Raw genomic sequence first — 22,036 nt, forward strand, 5'->3', positions numbered from 1 at the left:
CTTGCCAAAAATGTACTTTAAAATAGTTTTCCTATCTGTATAGCATCCTAATCTAAGAATTTAATGATTTTAAGGTATTTATTTTCAAAAAACTGGAAGATATATACATTATCCAAATATTTATTAGACAGTATATAGAAAAGATAAACATTTTATTATAAACTTACCGGTATCAAATAACTTCCCTATGTTTATGAAGTTAGTGTTTTGTTATTGTGGCATATATTCTCAACAACTCTAAATTATTCCTGCTGAGCAAAAAAAAAAATCAGTTTTCACATCTTAAAATTTAAAGCATATTTTAACAGTGGTTCTCAAAGTGTAGCTGGGCCACAGCAACATGCTGGGCCAGCTGCATCAGCATCAACAGGGAATTGGGAAACAGGCAAATCCCTATACCTCATCCCAAAACAAATGAATGAAAAAGTTGAGGCCCACTAAAGAGTTTTACAAACCTGGGTGATTTGAATATACAATTTTTGAGAACCACAGTGCTAACTTCATTTTTCCTAGCTGTGGTACCTACTCAGGATTTATATTCAAATTAACTTCCAGGTCATATAGATGTTTACATCGATCTATTTTAGTTTCACTCTTATATTTTCTCTAGTGTTGAGACTGAATATTTTTTATCTTTCCTCTGCCTTCCCTAATAGTTTAATACACTTTTGAACAGAATCTTAGAGTATTAGAACTAGAGGAAATGATCAGCCAAAATCTATCATTTTGTGAATTAAAAATGCCTGATCCAGTGGATGTGAGGTCACTTGTCTGTGTTCACACAGATGTAGGTACTAGTAACTCCTAGATTTTTATATACATTTTCTCCTATTTCAATTATAGCCTCTCTATCTTTTTCACTAAAAAGGGGAAGAAGGGGGAGATTAAGGTGCTAAAAACATCACCTTAACCAAGGATTAGGAATATATTTATGGTATCCATATGGAAACATAGTTATGTTCTGCTATAGAATTCATTACCTAAATGTATATTTTCCCTCATGGATAATCACAACTAGTTATACATCATGATTAGTTCTTATCATAAAATTTTGTATTTCTATTGATTTCTTATAATTTATAGTTTTAGCATCTTATCTGTTTTGGTTATCAGATGATTGTAGAATTTTCCTTCCTCTCCAAAGCATTACTATGCTTCCACATTGAAAACTCACACCCAAAATAAAGTGAAATAACAGGTATGTCGTGAGGGTGGTGCCTACTACCATAGCACATGACATGTAAGCCACAGAGGGCCTCAGTGCATGTCCTGTCTTTGCAGTTTTACCCGAATCTCCTATCTGTGTGCGCATCTGTGACAATTCAAAATTTTGTCAATGAAGACTTAACTTTTATGGCTACAAAAAAATCTTACCTTAGAATTTTTTCATGGTCTTAAAGTTTTTATATTATTGGCAAGAGTCTATACAAATATCTTGTTGCAAAGAATGTTGTTAGGTGTAATATATCTATATATATAGATATATATATAACTATGAAATAAACATATATATATGTATTCATAGGTATATATACCTATGAAAATCTAGAATTCACATATGACCTAAGGAGAGTATCAGCATACTTGTTTAAGAAATAGAACTTAAGTCAACTGAGTGTGAGGAAAGAAAATAGTTGTTACAATTTGAGAACTCATCATTTTTTGTTTGTTTTTTGTTTGGGGAAGGTTATATTTTTCACTTTTATTTTTAATTTTATTGATTTTTTGAGGCAGGGTCTTACTCTGTCACCCACTCTAGAGTGCAGTGGCATGATCACAGTTCACTGCATCCTCGGCCTCCTAGGCTCAAGTGATCCTCCCACCTCAGCCTCCTGAGTAGCTGGGACCACAGGTGCATGCCACTAATTTTTTTTTTTTTTTCTTTTGTAGACAGGGTTTCGCCATGTTGCCCATGCTGGCCTCAAACTCCTGGGCTCCAGCAATCCACATGCCTTGGTCTTGCAAAGTGTTGGGATTACAGGTGTGACCCACCATGCCCGACCATATTTTTCACTTTTAAATATATTATTTGGGATATGAGAAAACATGTTATTGAAATAGTTCTCCTCTGGTAGTTGGTAGCTAATCTATATTTTTTTCTTAGGGCCTTTAACCTATCTCTCTAAGGGACAAAATGGGGGGATGTGTTAGGTATATTTGATTTGCTTAGAGAGGCAATGGAGTAAAGACTGGAGAAGAACAGGTTGCATTTACAGCTAAATTTTAGAATCCATAAACAGCTCTTTCTATAACAATTCTAAAGGGATTCTTGATTAACTATAGGTCATCTTGTCTCATGATGTCACCAAAATAGTCTTTTATTGTTTGCCTGAGTGCCTTAAATAATGGAAGAACCACCAATACCTTTTAGAAAAAAGTTAACGCCTTGATAGTGTTTGTGCTGAGCTAAGCATGCTTTTTCATAATTAATTATACCATAATCCATCTGACATTGGAAGTATGTGAGAATGTCCTTCCTCAAACAGAACCACAGGCTTTATTTGGCCAATGGCTGCTAAAGTAAGCTTGATGACACTTTGACAAGATATGACCTGAATCAAAGCATGAAATTGCTCGGGTTTAGATCTTATGTGTGTTTCTCCCTACACCATCTCTACGAAGATGCTGTAATTCCTTCAGAATATTCTTAGATCCGTAATTCATTTTTTAAGTTACTTTGCTTTGGAAAGAACATAAAGTAATCTTGAGAAAAGTCTAAATTCCTTCCCTTGACCTTATAAACAAACACATTCCAAAACTTCCATACAATCTAAGTTTTAAATAAAAAATTCAGTAATTATGTTCCCTTTTTGAAACAACATTCTAAAGACAGGGCTGTTTTAAGGATTTTTCTTTTAGTGACTGCCATCTACTGGCATAATGTCAGCATATATGACAATCACGTTGCTATTGTTTTAATATATGTGCATATTTCTGAAAATTAAAGTACTTTGATTTGAAATATTAGTAATATGGACACTAATTTAAAATACAATTGTCCTGAGTGCTGTTTCAGATTTTTATATTCTTTGTATGTCTGCAGTACTTCAAGAATAATAAAGTTTTAATAAAATTATATTGAAAATATATTTCTAGATAACTTTGAATCCTCTTTTTAAAGAATCTGAGACGTTTATTTAGTAAATATATTTACTGAGAACTCATTATATACAAGATATGATGTTTAGACATACAAAACACTCATAAACTCCTACCCTGTAGGAATTTACATTTTTATCATAATGAAATAAAATGGGTTTTTAAAAAATTCAGTCCAATTGTTTAAGTCTTTACCTTGGCTATTTACTCACTTCACAGACATTCAAATATGACAGTTCAATTATGATGTATATCTTATTTCTTTTCAGTGAGTATCTTCCACTTGTGAAATGTATTTTTCCTGTAATAATCACCCTTCACTACATTCCTAAAAGGTAGTTAGTACTTTGCAGCCTAGATATGTTAGAGTCAGGAGATTAGAACTAACAAAAGTATTCAATATACTTGAGAGGTTGGGGAGGTTGTTCTATAACCCTTAAAAATGGAAATGATATTCTCTTATCTCTAATTCTCATTAAAGTACTGAAAAAGAGAAAAAGCAGTGCTGGATAGGTTATGTATTTTGATCATTCTTTCTAATATAAGAAAATGTACTCTAAATATTCCCCTACTGAAGTCCTTGTACTTTCTCCTCCTTACCCTCAGGATAAAGTCTGTCATTTGAGTATTACATGCAACTGTTTTATGTTTGAGATCTTTCTTATTTCAGCTGCTTTATTTCCACTACTCTCCTCACCTCTTACTCTATAATCCAACCACACTCAAATATCTGCATTTCCCAAAATATATTATGTTCGTTCTTATGCATGCTACCATCTGCCCTACTTTACCTAACTAAATTTCTATTTGTTACATAGACCACTTATGTAGACTTCTACTAAAAAGTGTCTTAACCCTCACCCCTACCCTGACCATTCTAAATCTGGATCTGGATCTGGATCTGTTTTGTGTTTTCCCATGGAGTGTCCATTATAACAATATTCCTTCTCCCTCACTATTTTAATTTCCAGTTTACCAGTTTAAGACCCCTTCTGATTAGTTTGCTAGAGACCCTGGCTGATTTCTCATTTTAACACCATTGCTTCCATAATATCTGGCATATTCTATTTGTTCAAAAATCATTTGTTGAACGAATGAATGACATTTGAGATCTAACGTTCACATATGACAAATGTTTTGAATTTTGCTTACTTCTGTTTCTTTAGAGTTCGTTTTCTAGCCAAGGAAAATATAACCCAGGACCCTAAGGACAACACAGTCTCTTTCCTACAGCCCAATGGTGCCATCTTTGAACCTTCACTATCAGTTGGAACAGAAGCTGACAGCTTCACAGTTCTCAATCTGGCTGTGGCAGTGAGTAGACGAACAACAAAGTTATCTATTTTAAAACACTCTAGAACTCACTGTAATTAATCCTATCTTTAGAGTTATTAGGTTTTACTTATTTTTCCATTTTTGTCAAAACGTATTCCCATATCATTATTTTGAATGGAGGCATGGTCATTTGGAAAGTGAAAAAATCATAAGAATCAACTGCATTAGAAGACCACTTTATTTTTTTCATTATTTTTTGTTGAAACATTCTCTATATTTAATTTCAATTTTATAATACATTACAGGAAGATGCTTAGGAAACAAGTACAACATTTGTTTCAGTATGTCTTTAAATGATAGACTTTTAAGTATGTAAGCAACTGTATAATAAAAGGTTTCCAAACGCTGCCTGTGAGAAATCAAGCAAATTTTACCATAAGCAAGAAACCATTTCAAGCTTTCCAGACAGTTTCCATAGCTGTACCAGCATGGCAATAACCTTTAACCAAACAAAGCAAAAACAAACAAACAAAAGCACTTTGCAATTTGTTGCTGTAAAATGGGGAGAGAAAAGAGTATATAAACTTGATTGGAATCACAACTGTCAATATAATTTAAGGGAAAATGAAGCCGATAACGTTGGCTGTGTCTATTGTTTGGAAAGTCGAATTCTGCTGTTTGCTTGGAGCTCTAGACACCACACCACGGAACAAACATAAAACTCCGCCGAGTCTCGCCATCCGCCAACAGGGGGTGCTGTCCAAACTCATGGCAAATAAACGGCATTTGGTGCTCACCATCTGCAACACGAGGGCGTTTATGTGGATGAAGTACAATTTTTTCAGCAAGCTCAGCAAAAATCCTTAAGGGGCAAAAATGAACTCTGCATTTTAAGAAAAATAGAAAATGAAAACACAAAATCCTAAAAAGTATATGAAGGCTCTGCATCAGCACGCTGGCATCAAACCGCACATCCACAGCACATCCTAATTCTATGAGAAACAATCCTTACTTACCGGAGGTGCATGTCTAAGTCCAATAGCTTACCAATGTCTTCTTGAGAGTAGGCCAAAATGAAACAGAAAACCCACATTAAAAAAGAAGCTTCTTTTCCTAAACATTTTCCTGAAGCTGAAATTCAAATGGAAAGGACGTCAGTTGTCCTCGTCGTAGTCCTCCTCAACCTGGGACACCGGGGTCTTCACCCTGGAGATGCTGTACGGAGCCTATTGGAGCTTGTGGTCAGCATTTCACCCGCACCATTGGTCAGGTCACTGGCAGAGAGCCTCGTGCCATTAGACGTGGAACCTGCCATTGTGATGAACATGCCTGCAACAATTGCCTGCACCATTTCTGTCACGTATGGCTCCAGAGCCTTTGGGACCAGACCTCTGGCTTTTTGTTTGTTTGTTGTTTGTTTGTTTGTTTGTTTGTTTTAAGTTCTGGGATACATGTGCTGAACATGCAGGTTTGTTACATAGGTATACGTGTGCCATGGTGGTTTGCTGCACCTATCAATCCGTCATCTAGGTTTTAAGCCCCGTGTACATTAATGCATTAGGTATTTGAGAAGACCACTTTAAGTGTATCATTAAATATATAGAGCTTAACTTGGAATATCTTCTTCTTGTGGCTGGCACTGAGGCAAAGAAATGTAATCATCTAGGAATTAGACAAATTATACTTTGAGTTTTGGTAGGATTTGGCAGTAATTTTAAAGATAAGCTTCAAAAAGTTTTGTATTAAGCTCAGTATTAGTATTTAATCCATTTATTTGTTAAAATCTAATATTGTATTCTTGTCTTAAACAGTGACTTTTTTTTTTTTTTTTTTTGTAGGCTGCAGCCCATATCTATCCAAATCCATTTGTTCAAGTGGTACTCAATTCGCTTATTAACAAGTCAAAATCTTCTATGTTCCAAGTCAGAACTTTGAGAGAACTGTTATGGGGCTATACAGATCCATTTTTGAGTTTGGTTCCATACCCTGTTACTACGACAGTTGGTATGTTTTATCCTGTAAGTACCAAATATGAATGGCAATATTATTACATTTTAATTGAATTAATTCAATGGCATTGGCAAGGCATAATTTTATAATTTAGCTCATTAGTCTTATTGCTGATCTGGAGATATATATCCTAACATTTTAAAAAGCCCCCTTCTCATTGTAGCTTCAGCTTTCCTAGTTGGGAAATTCATCTGAATTTAACAATTAAATTTAAACCTGAAGATCAGATTTAATCAGGTTTCTACTCATTTATAAATATACAATTTGTTTTAAATTAGCTGGTAAGCTAGTCTGTAAATCTTTGAGTGCTGTTTTTGGCTTTTATTTCCCTTTTCACATAATCAAGTTTAATACCATATTTTTATTTGTTTTAAATATACTCCTCACTCCTCCTTTTCTAGACCTCTTACAAATTTAATTTTTACTTAAAAGTTAGCCTAATGTTCACATCTCAATACCGATAAGCTATTAGGCTTCATTTTAATGGGGTCTGTAAATAAGAATTTTTAGTAGTCCACAGTGTCATGAAATGGCAGCTTGAAGATTAAGAAAAATGTGAACTTGATGGTATACTTCATTACAGCTTAATGTTTTGAATTACAAATAGGATAAGCTAACTATTGAACTGGAAGTTGGACTATGACTTCATTTGGCACTATATGTGAATATTATGTTCTCTAGTTCATTGTTTTACTTTTAGATACTGTTAGGATGACAAGGTTATATATCAACTAGATAAGAATGTAGAAAGCCATAATGAGTCAAATTCATTCTCATTTTATCTCATAGCTCTTTCTTTGGCTAATGCTTTAAATTGTGGATGCCTAATTTTTATCATTTTAGTAACCACTTATTAATGGTCATAACATTTAGAATACCCCTATAAATCATTGTTCTTATAGGTTTGTTCAATGTCCCTCACCTCAACATAGTAAGAAGAGTGATCAAAATGTCCTCATTGGCTTAATGATGACAGAGTGCTAGAGTTCACATCTTGTCAGCTTCTGATATGTAGCTTCTTTGTCTCAGCATCTAGCACTTATTTCTAGGCACCTTTCACAATTTTTTTAAGGCCAATATTTTTAAAAAATGTATTGCAGATGTATTTCAAGTCATATGAGTCATCAGTGATTGAGAAATGTGACAGTAAGTTATATATTGTATAACTTTGAAAAAAATGATTTGTTCGAAAAGCAAATTTTTACCATACATATATTTTCAGTACAACAATACTGCGGATGGAGTTTATAAAGTTTTCAATGGAAAAGACAGCATAAGTAAAGTTGCCATAATTGACACCTATAAAGGTAAAAGGTACGTATTCGGGTAAAATGTGCATGTGTGTTACTAGGGTACTCTTAAGCAGGAATGTTATTCATTTAACGTCTCATAAGACAGAGACACCAAACTATAGAATAGACCTGGTTATAATTCAGCTCTGGAAACTCCTGTTCTGCTAGGTATTAACCCTTTAGTTGTGGCAACTGGTGCGTTCACACCAGTGCATAGCTGCTATCAGCTCCACTTTAGGGTTTGGTTCACCTTTCCGCACAGGTTATGTTACATAAATCCCCAAAGGGACTATTTTTTCATCTCTGCTACATAGCCAGCATTATAATACAATTATTCGTACAATTAGATGACCATAAATGAAAAGGTAAAAAAAAAAAAAAAAACTGATTGTCTAGTAGATGGAAACTTTTTTTTTACTTTTTACATCGAGCAGATCAAATTCTGTATTCCAGTGCCATGACCTAAATGTGTCTATAAAGATGGAAGCATGGAAGCTTAATGAATCCAGGCAAGTGCTTTCATGACCTTCCCCCTGTAAACAGTCTTTATCAATGCAAAAATGGAACAAATATTTCAAGTGCAGTTCTACAATGTACATACAAAATGTGACAATGAAGACTATGCCACCTTTAAAGTGGTAAAATAAAAAATCAGCTTCCTAAGCCATTATTTCCTTATTTTTCCCTAGTTCCGGCCTGTTCATCTAAAGAATTTATAATTTATCATAAATGTAAACTAGGAAGAACCCTAATAAATATCAGGGGAACGAACAAGCTTTCTTCTCCATAAAGTTAACAATTGTGTTTTAGACCATTCTTTTTTCTGAAAAAGAATAAAGTGATCAAAACCAAAAGACACGAAATGTTTTTAGGAATCTAAAGTAACCCCTACCTCAAACTGAGTCTAATAATTGCAATTAACAGCTAAAATATTACTAGTGGATTACTTTTTCTTCTAAAGAGTCCACAGTTACATATTTTTAAAGAAAAGTCAGTAGACGGAAAAAAGCACTTCTAAATATTCATTTAAGAGGAAATCACAGCAATTTTTTATATTGAGAAATAATGAACATTTCACTAATATTACAGAGATGTGGAGGGGAGTTGCAAAGCGCTCCTAATTAGAGTAAGAATTCCACATCACTTTAAGATTACAAGGTTGATTTAACTCATGGCAAGACTGAACATGATTAACCACTTATTTTGTTTAAAAAGTATGCAGTGGCTTGTCTTGACATGTCACTGTTAGGAGTGGAAAAAAAGTTTTTCCATCACCAAAAAGTGAGGATGCAGGGGAACTATTACTATTGTTTTTATCACTTTCAGATATATATAGCTTATTTAAACAACAAAGTATAAATTAATAAACTCTTTCCTACTTTAATGTCAGTCCATGTGAGAATTAAAGGGGAGAAGCGGTAGCAATATAAATCAATCATCTACATGTTTTAAATGTTTGCTGATTCAAACATCTGCTTCTTTCTTTCCTCTTCCCCACTTCTCTCTTCTGCCTGCCTTATACTGAGCTTACTTCAGTTACCCACTTAACACTTTCCTTCTATTCATTCTGAACACTTATGCTACTGAGCGAGTAATTCATGTATCCCATTGGGAAAACAAATTCTCCCCTAAGTAGAGATTTAAGTTTCTGATAAATGCTTTTAATTTTTTCCTTATTCCAAGATGTTTCTAATTAACACCTGGCAGTTTTTATTTTATGATCTGGCCACCTAATGGCATCAGGTACATTGCAATAAGTTAAAAGGTTCAAACAAAACATGAACAGAATTAAATATTTCTTAAACTTAGTATTGTCACATTTAAATGCATCATATTAACAGAAGTATTGAATTATAATAGAAAAAGTAATGTAAGAAAGGTATTCTTTAAATGAGAATGTTTATTCATTGTCTTTTTCTATTCTTAAGGAATCTCTCCTATTGGGAAAGTTATTGCGACATGATTAATGGTACAGGTAAGAATATTTGTTTTGTAGTCGTCACAATGAATCCACCTCCCTTTCCCACAAATCCACCATTATACTGACAGTGTTCTGAAAGTTGAGGGTATGTGTTTATTTGCCTTTATATCCCCACAACATAATTCAGAGTCCCTATTTGTATATAGGCTTAGTAAATGTGTGTTCAATGTAGTGGGATTTGTGAAGATTAATCATAAAAAATTAGCCCTTACTGCATGACTCAGAGAAATGTTTGCTTTGAAAAAACTTAACTGTCATCCTGGCAACAGAAGTAAATGGTAAAAAAACAACAAAAAACACTACTTTTCAAATCTTTTATAAATAGTATACAGATAAGTTAGAATTGAAAGAATAAAAAATAGCTAATTATGAAAGAGAAAACATATCTAAGCAAGGCTTATAGCTGAGATAGAATAAAGTTGTAAGACAGAAACATCCATTTTTGGGTAAGGTGGTCAAAATAAGAGAGAGAACAAAAACAAGGTCAGATGTCTTCTTAACTATGAAAAATATATGTAAAAAATGAACATTCCAAATTAGAATTGGGAAAAAGAGCTATAAACTTAGATTTAGGGTATGGTTAGATCAGGCTTATTCTCCTTCAGGATAAGCAAAGTACAGATATGCCTATTAGTTTAAGAATTAAGATTTTTAAAACGCAATGGGAGGCTGGTCATGGTGGCTCATGCCTATAATCCCAGCACTTTGGGAGACGAAGGTAGATGGATTGCTTGTGCCCAGGAGGTTGGGACCAGCCTGGGCAACATGGCAAAGTCCCATCTTTACAAAAAAATACAAATATTAGCTGGGCATGGTGGTGCATGCCTATAGTTCCAGCTACTTGGGAAGCTGAGGCAGGAGGATCACTTGATTCCAGGAGGTGGAGGCTGCAATGAGCTATAATTGTGCCTCTGCACTCTAACCTGGGCAACAGTGTGAGACCCTGTCTCAAAAAAAAAAAAAAAAAAAGGAAAAAGTGGTGGGAATCGAATATCATGAATTAATATCAGAGGCAAGCTTTCAACTACTAGGAAACAAAAGCACGAAGTTCACAGAATTAGGGAATATCCCATAAAGATAAAGACAGTTAAGTAAAAATGAAGCATAGAGAATGTTTACTTTGCCAAAGATATGATTATTGACTTCCTATGCATATTTATTTCTATCATTGCCTGGTGGGGAAAAAAAAACAAAAAACAAAAACACTGTTGAATTTGCTTTGCAGGAGTTTTGTTTTGTTTTCTGAGATGGAAACTGGCTCTGTCACCAGGCTGGAGTGCAGTGGAGCGATCTCGGCTCCCTGCAACCTCCACTTCCTGGGTTCAAGTGATTCTCCTGTCTCAGCCTCCCAAGTAGCTGGGACTACAAGCGCCCGCCACCACGCCCAACTAATTTATGTTATTTTCGGTAGAGACAGGGTTTCACCATGTTGGCCAGGATGGTCTTGATCTCTTGACCTTGTGATCCATCCCCCTTGGCCTCCCAAAGTGCTGGGATTACAGGCTGGAGCCACCGTGACCAGCCAAGGTTTTGCAGGGTTTTAAGCCATACGAGTGGGTAAAGAAGTTATTTTCTAAGAAAAGCATTTCTGGAAATAAATTTTCAAGTCCTCAGTACTACCAATGTTAGTAGTTGTATAAGCAGAATACTTAGTCCTTAGATGCAGAGATAAATATACTGTGTTACTCCTAGTGAAGGATTCTTTGTGGGTTTAAGGGGGAAAATCTTTAAAAAGAAGATTCATTGACAATAATATAAATGCATGAGCATCAGGCATGATGTTAAAAATATCTATGGTGAAAATAGACCTGAAACAAACGAGGAAAAGAGGGAATTTGGACAGAGCAGGGGATGATCCCTGTGAGAGAGATTCTTGCTTATGGCACTAGGGAAAAGAAAGTAATAAAACAGTAAGGTTCTAATGTGTTTTCATCATAATTTAGAAGCGCATCCTCTTTACCTTCTTCAATAAGTTTGAAAAGACTTAAAATGGAAGTATTGGTATACATTTAGAATGTTTATTTTGGGTGGTGGGAGGAAGCTCTGCACATAATCTTCAATGATATTTTAGATAATGATCTTAAAAGTTTTTCAATGTATTTTTCTTTAATTATTAAGGAAATGGGAAAGCAGGTGTTGGCAATGTCCATATGGGGGCTTATATTTCACTTGTCACAAGAGTGTAAAGTAATGAAAACAAGGTCGCAAGGTTGACACACTTGCCAGAGAAAGAACCTGCAATACATAATTGAAGATGAGACTTACCATTTAAAACTCATTCAATGATAACTCATATTAGTGATATTCATGTGAGAAGTACATGGAGGAGTTAACTAATTATTTCTTCATATATCCAATGTTTGCCATGGATCATAGTTGTAGCAAAAAGTAAATTCAATAAATGACCTTTTTAATATACTTTCAAAGCATTTGAAGTTCTGTTTAGTGAGAGAACTTTAGTAAGTATTTTTAGAAGTATTAATCAGCCATTAGGACAAATGAAAAAAAAAATCACTACAAATAAGAAATGTGGACATAGCAGGAGTTCCAAATGAACTTCACTGGAAGAAAAGTGCCACTCTGCTGGTGGGGTGGGGCATTTCAAAAAACAAACACAATGTTAGCCTTGACATTTCATTTTATGTTTAAGTTTCTTTTATTTTGTACCATTAAATATGTATAGTATATAGATTTGTTGTTGACTATAGCAGCCCCTAACCATATGTAACTGTTAAGGACTCAAAATATGGCTAGTATGATTTGAAATGTGCTGTAAATATAAAATGTACTGTGGATTTTCAGATTTTAAGAATTTAAAATATAATGGTTACATGTTAAAATATCTTGGATATTAATAAGTTAAATAAAATAGCATTTTGTTTTGTTTTGTTTGAGACAAGGTTGTCCACTTGTTGCCCAGGCTGGAGTGCAATGTTATGATCTTGGCTCACTGTAACCTCCGCCTCTTGGGTGCAAGCAATTATCCTGCCTCAGCCTCCCAAGTAGCTGGGATTACAAGTGCCCACCACCATACCCGGCTAATTTTATGTATTTTTAGTAGAGATGGGGTTTTACTATGTTGGCCAGGCTGGTCTCAAACTCCTGATCTCAGGTGATCCACCCGCCTTGGCCTTCCAAACTGCTGGGCTTACAGGCTTTAGCTACCGTGCCTGGCCGGTTATTTCTTTTTACCTTTTAAAAATGTTGCTGCTAGATAAATTACTTAGGTAATTTGCATTATATTTCTGTTGACTACACTGGAGGAGAGATTTCTAGGTTTTTTTCTAGAACACATATTACATCTAATCATTTGCCACTCGATTTTTAAACAGATGCAGCCTCATTTCCACCTTTTGTTGAGAAGAGCCAGGTATTGCAGTTCTTTTCTTCCGACATTTGCAGGTAAGAGAAAAACAGAAGTATGTCTGAGTCAGACCCCGGGTGACAAAATGCAGACCAAGAAACTTTATTATTTTTCTCAAATAATGATTAAACACAGCATAGAAAATTCATAATGTTTATTAACTCTGCAAAATATTCTTCTATATTCTCCAATTTTTAATAGTGTAAATCATTTTTTTTGCTATTTCTATCTAAGCAAGAACCATTTTGCCTTTTTGAAACTAAACTAGTAGTCTAATAACAATCAAGTTCAGAAGAGTATGTCCAGTCTTTCTAAAGACATACAGAGAAGATGATGCAGATGTAACAGAACTGTGTTCATGTGCTCTGCTCAAATTTGTGGGGCCCAGTAGATAACCCACGAGCACTGGAGCCTTTACCACTACCCTTGAGTCCAAGCTCTGTTCCTAAAGACTGTATGATGGTGGGTAAGCATTTAACATCTTGGATATTTTTTCTTATCTGTACAATTTAAGACAGCAGTATTTCTTCATATAGGTGTATCTGAGGATTAGAAAAAAATGTGTATTGAACCCTATGGTTCAATACAAGTAGACACTTGGTAAACGATGGAAATGTACCAGGTATATATCCAGCATGTATATGCACACACTCCAGTGAGTGGTCTTTCTCTCCAGGACTAATTAAGCTGTGAAAGAAACTTTATTTCATTTAAACTGATCACAAAGTATTTGAAGGAAGTCCTATAAATATTTACTAACTTTGGTATAAATAAACATGGTACTTCACAAACAAGAATAGTTCATACTTGGGTATTGAGTTCTAGTATGTGTTAAAATTTCCCAATCACTTTTTTTTCTAAGAATGAAACAAGAATTTAAGAGAGTATATGATGTTTGTAAGGTAAAGCAAGAATAAGAAAAAATGAATCTCCAGAATGTAAGTTCGGGTTCCTGGAATGCAGCTCTTTTTTCTCTGTATTTAGGTCAATCTATGCTATATTTGAATCCGACGTTAATCTGAAAGGAATCCCTGTGTATAGATTTGTTCTTCCATCCAAGGCCTTTGCCTCTCCAGTTCAAAACCCAGACAACCATTGTTTCTGCACAGAAAAAATTATCTCAAAAAATTGTACATCATATGGTGTGCTAGACATCAGCAAATGCAAAGAAGGTGAGTAAATATCCTCAGCAGCACAGTCCATATCATAATTTGTGATATTCTTTAAAATGAGACTTTTAACCACAATCCCTTTGCAAGCAAAATTTAAAATTAAAGTAAGAAAGTAATTAGGGCAGAATGGTGGCAGAAAATTTTAGTGCTGATTTTGTATTTTGGGAAGGTCCCCCTTGTGTTTTAGTGTTACAAAGTTTAGTTAAAACCACACCAGCATTTCCTTGTGGCTGCTTTTAGATTTAGGGTGAAATAAAAATAATCCCGAGAACACTTTGAACATCCTGTTATCCATCTGTCATTGTTCTAACTTTTTTCACTAGAAAATGATACAGGTAAATGTATTTTCAGTATGTATCTAAAGCTAGAGTTAAACATAAAATTTGGACACTAGCTTATACTGTACATATTTATCATACTAACATGGGTATGGAGGAAGAAAGAAAAAAACTACTGTTAAATAAATTCTTAGTCCATAGACATATTACTGCCTGAAAGCTGAACATATATAGTTGAAACTTTGGGTTCATCAACAAAACTTTACATATCGAAAATTAATACTGAAGGGGTTTTACAATAGAAATCAACTGACATAATTCTTCCGCACCCGTGTTAAAAACCAAATATGTATTTTTTTAATTTAAGAAGTTTTAGTTTTGTGGAAATATTTTTTGAGTTATATGTGAAATGAAGGAAACTATTAATTCCAATTGACTCTTAAAACTTGTCTTCAGGGAAACCTGTGTACATTTCACTTCCTCATTTTCTATATGCAAGTCCTGATGTTTCAGAAACTACTGATGGATTAAACCCAAATGAAGAAGAACATAGGACATACTTGGATATTGAACCGGTAAGAAAACACATTATTGATCTGATTTGGTTGCTATTTTAAACAATACAATTGAAATAAAAATAATCTTGGCGATAACACTAATCATAGTTATTGAATCACATTCTTTTAAGTTACTGAAACTTAGGTCGATTTTTTCCTATTGTTGTTTATGAAGTGATTCTAATTAGCTTAAAATATTTATATAAAATTATGCTTATATGAGGAGTTATTGTATATTATGTAAAATTCGTAGAGTGAGTATATGTGAGTTTGACTATACTTATTGTTAAAATGTATAAAATTGTTATAGCACAACAGTTTTAATCTTTATTTTTGTATTTTCCTTTTCAAAAGGTAAATGAAATTCTAGAATTTTACTAGCCATGTTTTAGTTTAAACAATGACACAAGTAGTATTATAACTAATGATACATGGATTCTAATAGCATATATATTTGACCAGGAATTATCTGACATCTTATATTTTGTTGTTGATTTCTTTAAACCATTCCAAGTAAATCACAAATCTAACTAAAACCTTGACATTCGATTGGGCAAATAAATTGTGTATCTATATGGATGCATGTATATATAAATATAACTATATAGAGAGTTCTAAAAGTTTCAAGTAGTCCTGTTTAACCTTAAGTTACTACCTTCTCTTCTGCTGTAAGAAAAATAAGTTTTGAATCGTGTAAAAGAATGTTTTAAAAAGTTGGTAATTATTTAGTTGTTCTCTTTTTAGATAACTGGATTCACTTTACAATTTGCAAAACGGCTGCAGGTCAACATATTGGTCAAGCCATCAAACAAAATTCAGTGAGTCTCTTGAAAATGGTTATTTTGATAAAATCTGTAGTATCTTCTTGTAAGAACATGAGTAAATCTATGTAAGTAAGTGGAAAGAACATCCAATATCAATTATCTTTCACTTAACGTCACCAAACAATCATTATTAAATGCTTATGACAAATTTCACCTATAGCTTAGTACCATATCTTGTGTTTATTGAAATGGTACTTGCACAGATTTTGGAATAGTTTTATTTGAGCATTTGATAGTATCTCTCACTTTGTTAGCTGCTCAAAAATTTCTATGACAATAATTGTTGGAATTCATATTTTAGTTCCCCGATAATTTATTGAAAGGGAAAATCCACACTTGGGAAAAAAATCAATGTGATTAGAGGACACATAAGAGCAAAGGAAGTAAAAAACAACTATATTAAAATGTGCATGAGTCATTACAGGAACAAAACCAAATTAGCAACAGCAACTAATTTCTGAACATTTATTTTAAAGTTTGTTATGTATAAATATTAGTTTATATGTTCATAATTACTTTCAATGTATTTTACAGAGTATTAAAGCGTCTGAAGAGGAACTATATTGTGCCTATTCTTTGGCTTAATGAGGTTTGTATTTTCAGCTGTTAGTTATTAAAGCAATAAACAAGCTCTTGATGTTTCAAAAGAATGTATAGTATTTAAAGCTATATGTATTTCCATTTCCCATATGGACGAGTAGACATTTATTAAACCTATTTGAGATAACCTAATTGCACAAAAATATCAAGTTTGTGTTAGTTTTCAGGTTTTAGAAAACATTTCCTGTAAGATTTTCTTCAAAAATTCATCTATTAAACATGTTTTCTTGTTGTAACATTTGTCTTAGGACAGTCTATCCTACTGCCTGACAAGGAATTTTTAGTATAAATCCATGCATTGATTAGCTATAAAGTAGGAAAAGCATTGAATAAGTCTTTGGAGCAAGTGGAACTGGTGACCCTTTGTCACGGGGAAACACCCTTTGGGAAATCATTCTGAGATTGTTCTGAAGAGCAAATGAATCCTAGTACATTGAAGAGTGCTATACCCTATCTGGCACTTAATTGCCTTTCTTGACTTGCAAAAGGAATTCCACTGACTTGTCCTGTAGACACTGATGACTAACACCAATAGAGGTGTTAGAAAAAAGGGTGATAGGCAATTGAAGGGTTTGAATATTTTGTTTTACTAATATACCCAAATAATGTTGATTATTAACTTGATTACAGACTGGGACCATTGGTGATGAGAAAGCAAAGATGTTCAGAAGTCAAGTAACTGGAAAAGTAAACCTCCTTGGCCTGATAGAAATGATCTTACTCAGTGTTGGTGTGGTGATGTTTGTTGCTTTTATGATTTCGTATTGTGCATGCAGATCAAAAACAATAAGTAAGTACATACCAAAAAATATTGCTTCAATAATATTAGCTTATATATTGTTTTCATTTTATCAAAGAGAAGTTAGGCCATATATATTTCTAGACATGTCTAGCCAATAATCATTTTTAAATATAAGTAAATAAACCTATAAATATTATCAAGCAGATCACTAAAGTATATCTTTAATTCTGGGAGAAATGAGATAAAAGATGTACTTGTGACCATTGTAACATTAGCACAAATATAGCACTTGTGCAAAACTTGTCCAAAATTGACTGGTTCATTTCTCAATTATATAGCTAGTTATATATTAAATTATCTGATATTTAAAAATAATTGACTAGGAAATGGTTTCATAAGAATAGGATTGCTGCATGTAGACATGCTGGCTGTGCATTTTCCAAATCCAGAAAAGTCCTGAACGAAAATTTGAATATGATAGTATCAGGAAATAGGGGAAAATAGTGTTTGACATAGTAAAACCAAGTACTCAGAGTTTAGAGGAAAAAAGAGATGTGTACGAGAGTTTTGGCAGAATTGTAGAGAGACTTTAGGCCTCTGTGCTTCAGATATTATTGTCCATGCACTCTTATACATAAAATGGAAAACCTTTTTTTATTTATCGCAGGTAGCATTTGTGTCGCCTGTGGGGGACAATTTTTTACTTTCTCCCTATTTTTCTTCACCTCAAGACAATGTAAATAAAAACAGTTTAATTGTTTACTATGTGCCAGTACATGCTAAAGATTCTATATCTCATCTAATCCCCAATACAATTGCATGATTTTCCAATAGCCTGGATTCATCAGCATCCATTCTATCTTCTAGAGGTTTTCCATGAAATTATCAATTTGAATTGTCTAGTACCAAAGCATAAATCAGTTAAAGTGGAATCTGGGGACCCGTAATTTCCTTTTGTGAGACTGAGAGCTTGTGTTTGAGAAGGCAACCTAATATTTGGTTCTAATCACTTCTACCACTATTTAGTCACCAAAAAGACAGTAATTCTGCCTCCAAACTATTTGGACAGAATGTCTTCAAAATGCTAGCCTAAAATATTTACATTATAAAACATTAAATATTACCTTCAATACCTGTCATTAGCCTACTGACAAATTACGACTAAACAAAGGTATTTGTATGACTATGTAATAGAAGAGATCATTCACTGAAAAGTAAAACAAAATAACAAAAAACTTGTCCTAAAGGGAAAGCATACTTAAGAAAAGGAAATGTAGAAGTCATAAAGATGTTTTGTAAGTATTCAGAATTAAAATTACATTTTATGATTGCTTAATGATTCTTGGATGTCAGATTCCTTGGGTCTATTTATAGCTAAATTATAATGAAAAATTCAAGGCTTGCTGGAGCAACTTTGTCAATGAATATATTAGTTTTGCTTATATATTTGATTTTTATAAGGAAAAATTACTGCCCTTTTTTTTTTTACAAGCAGAGAATAAACTGTTGATTACTTGATTTACTAGATTTAGAAGAATCACAAAAGATGTAGATTTTCTTAAGCAAAATTCAGCTTTTAATATCATAAAAATTATATCTTTGGGCAGATTTGTGAACAATAGGAACAAGTAAGAAGACAGGTATGCAAGAAGGAGCAAAGTGTAAGATGGCGGAGCTAATGTGTGGTTTCACTCAGAGGGTCACAAGGAAAATAACCCAATGGTCCTTTTGAAAGTAGTACATACACCTTTACATGGAAGTTGGTCTGAAGGGTATGGAAATGCTGGTCCAGGACAGATGTACTCTAGCTACCTGGTCTGGTGTGTGCTGGTCTTGAGGGTTGAGAAGCACCCTTTTTATGTGACTTTCTGGAATAGGAATGTGTTTTGTCTTATTGGTGAAGCCCGAGCCCATTAGAGAACTTCTCTCTGCAGCTACAGAAATTGAACTGATTAATAAAAAGTATGATATCTCATATAAAATTTAAGTATTATTTGTTGTAATATTCCACTGCTTTCTGATTAGTAATATTTCCTCCACTTTACAGGCAGCAAATGATCCTTCACATTTATGCACCAGTTACGTCATGACCCTGGGTAATACTGACCTACAGGATGAAAGTTGGATATGCTTTACTTTTACAAAGCACACCTTATCTTTTAGTTGAAGAAATGGTGGCACTATTTCTTTTTTTGTATTAAGCAACTGCACATTTCAAAAGGATTATTGAGATGTTGTGAAAATCTCTACCTTGCACAAAAAACTCCAGCAGCTTTTAAAATTCATCATTTCCACAACTGAATTGATTTCCATTTCTACAGATCTGGCTCAAGCACAAACCAGTTTCTTTGTGTTGCTCTGATTCAATAATTGGTTTCTGGGTGGCCAATTCAGAAGAGTGGACATTCTCAACAAATCCTAGGCCCTGCATTCTTGTCATCCTCATCCAGGGGAAAACACCATCATCCTTCAATTGCAATAGTCTCCAGGACCATCAGCATATTGCATTTCATGCACACCAAATATTTGAAAGACATTTATAAATAATTCGCTTATGACTCACATTTCTCTATGAATTCCTTCATACAGCAAATATAACTCTTTTCTTTATGGGCTTATATATTTTGTCACTGATCATGCAAATGGACAACATTTTAGCACACTTTAGCTATTCATATTTTAAGGACTTTTATTCTCTGTTCTGCAACTCTTCTGGAAATAGAGTAAATTTTGCTGTTTTTTTGTACTCAGTTGCAACTTATGCTTGGCATCTTCAGAATGCTTTTCTAGCATTAAGAGATGTAAATGATAAAGGAATTATTGTATGAAATATTACAAATAGTAGAATATGCATTGTTATTCATTGTAATATTTTTTGCATCATAATCGCCTCATAAAGACTGGTTTCAACCATTAAAAAATGTTCTTCCTTAAATTCCTGTGCGTTTTCTAGTTCCTGTTGTATCATAAAATGTTTATCCTCATTTTCTGTCCGAAGTATATTTTTTCTGAATCCACAGTTCTTTATAAATCCATAGTTCTTGCTGAAATATGCTTTCTAAATTTTGATCACTCTAGGCTAATTTTTTAAGTTAATTAATTGAAGAACAAAAAAGACATCTGGTTTCATCCTTTATAGCAATAGGACAAGTGTAAGGGTTTTTGCTTTTTCATAAGGAGACACATTAATAGGTAACCCTGCTTTCTTTAGCAGGGGTTCACTTATTTCTGAGAGCGTTAGTCCTCCTAAAAAGAAAGGGGAAGACAAACCAAATTCTATCTTGTGTTTTACCCACAGAAGGATACAGGACAAAGGAGTAGTAACTGGCCTGTTTGGATACTAAAATTGAAAATAACTTTTAGCCTCCTTATGAGAGCTGCCAGGGTAAATGCTGAGCATTCCTATGGAAAAGCCACAAACCAAGATTCTACCTGTTTGGAAAGATCTTTTGAATCTCTGAAGGTGCTTAAAGCATAGTTAGTGCCTCTCCTTTTAACTGGGAGGATAAAAGTATCTGTCCAAGATATTAATATGTAAGATAACATTGTAGACATGTTATTCTGATGATAATACAAGTTTTATTTGCATTAGAATATTAGGATATTTGCAGACATGTCCATCTAATATAAAGCTTTCTTTTAATCATCAAGACATGTAGGGCTGAGTTATATCATGTAGAAACGTCTAAAGATAATTGGATGAGAATATACATATTGACCTGTTTATTATGACTAGTCATCACTCAGATCTTAATACAGGGATGATCTCATAGCATTTAGATATCAGAAAAGGTTTTGACCTATATGAATTTAATATTGTTTGAATACATGTATAATCTTTATCATTCCTCATTGATTTCTCAAATTCTGTAAAAGGAATACAAGAGGAAAGAATTCATACACAAAGACAACGAGATTAAAAATATGCAGTAGGAAAAACAATTACTTAAAGAAGGGGAGGTTTTTTTACATGAAATCTGGGGTTTGGAAATGTGTGTGTGCACACGCATGTGCACTATGGTGAGAGTGGGGCAATTTGGGGAATATGTTACATGTGTGACTTTGTTTTGCCCTGGTGAAGTGAATGTTGTTTAGAAAGGGTAAATGTTTGGACACTTGCAATTGTTCATGGATGAATTTATATATTTTAGTCTTAGAAAAATTGTACCCTTTGGTAGAAGCACATTTTCTTTCCAAAGTTGGTTATTAACCACAGAATTATAGCAGTTACTCATAACAGGTTTGAAAATCAATAGCATCTGCAAATGGATTAACAGATTAGAGAATCAACAGCATCGGAAAATAGGTTAATGCATATTGCTTCTAACAAGTGCATGAAGAAATAGAAGAAGCTATGTAGCTTTCGGTTCTGACAGAAAGGGGTGAAGGTGGGTATCATTTCAAGAAAAAAATACAGCTATGTACACAATGGTTATCTCTGAAAATATTTGTGTTAAGATGTATACATGGCCAGGCATGGTGGCTCACGCCTGTAATCCCAGCACTTTGGGAGGCTGAGGCAGGTGGATCATGAGGTCAGGAGATCAAGACCGTCCTGGCCAACATGGTGAAACCTCGTCTGTACTAAAAATACAAAAATTAGCGGGGTGTGGTGGCCCATGCCTGTAGTCCCAGCTGCTCTGGAGACTGAGACAGGAGAATCGCTTGAGCCTGGGAAGCCGAGGTTGCAGTGAACCAAGATCACGCCACTGCACTCCAGCCTGGTGACAGAGCGAGACTCTATCTCAAAAAAAAAAAAAAGTAAACATGTACAAATTTCTTAACCTGTTATCAATGTCTGAGCTACATAATTATCTTTCTAGTTGGAGTTTGTTTTAGGTG

The 22,036-nt window shown here is 33.9% G+C and overlaps 1 protein-coding gene and 1 long non-coding RNA gene across 14 annotated transcripts in view; one reads left to right on the forward strand and one right to left on the reverse strand.

Annotated features, from left to right (window-relative positions):
• Positions 1-5,474, reverse strand: part of LOC117072042 — a 113,217-nt gene extending 107,743 nt beyond the window's left edge. For 2 of the 3 annotated variants that reach the window (XR_004432689.1, XR_004432690.1), the window contains exons 1-2: positions 5,391-5,474; positions 168-248 (exon numbers count right to left, since the gene is read on the reverse strand). This is a non-coding gene — a long non-coding RNA (uncharacterized LOC117072042). Of the gene's footprint in view, positions 1-167; positions 252-5,390 lie in introns of all 3 variants that reach the window. The other variant, XR_004432691.1, reaches the window with a different exon arrangement.
• The window catches only part of CD36 (CD36 molecule), an 80,439-nt gene that overhangs the window by 58,027 nt on the left and 376 nt on the right, over positions 1-22,036 (forward strand). For 10 of the 11 annotated variants that reach the window (XM_033191881.1, XM_033191888.1, XM_033191885.1 and 7 more), the window contains 10 exons: positions 4,266-4,413; positions 6,213-6,392; positions 7,607-7,698; positions 9,605-9,651; positions 12,990-13,059; positions 14,006-14,193; positions 14,928-15,046; positions 15,773-15,846; positions 16,387-16,441; positions 17,083-17,504. In XM_033191881.1, coding sequence (XP_033047772.1) covers positions 4,266-4,413; positions 6,213-6,392; positions 7,607-7,698; positions 9,605-9,651; positions 12,990-13,059; positions 14,006-14,193; positions 14,928-15,046; positions 15,773-15,846; positions 16,387-16,441; positions 17,083-17,352 — 1,243 coding nt within the window. In that variant the 3' untranslated portion in view covers positions 17,353-17,504. Of the gene's footprint in view, positions 1-4,265; positions 4,414-6,212; positions 6,393-7,606; positions 7,699-9,604; positions 9,652-12,989; positions 13,060-14,005; positions 14,194-14,927; positions 15,047-15,772; positions 15,847-16,386; positions 16,442-17,082; positions 17,505-19,241; positions 22,034-22,036 lie in introns of those variants that run through there. The other variant, XM_033191890.1, reaches the window with a different exon arrangement.

This window comes from Trachypithecus francoisi, unplaced genomic scaffold (genome assembly GCF_009764315.1).
Source record: "Trachypithecus francoisi isolate TF-2019V2 unplaced genomic scaffold, Tfra_2.0 Lachesis_group4, whole genome shotgun sequence".
Lineage (NCBI taxonomy): Eukaryota > Metazoa > Chordata > Mammalia > Primates > Cercopithecidae > Trachypithecus > Trachypithecus francoisi.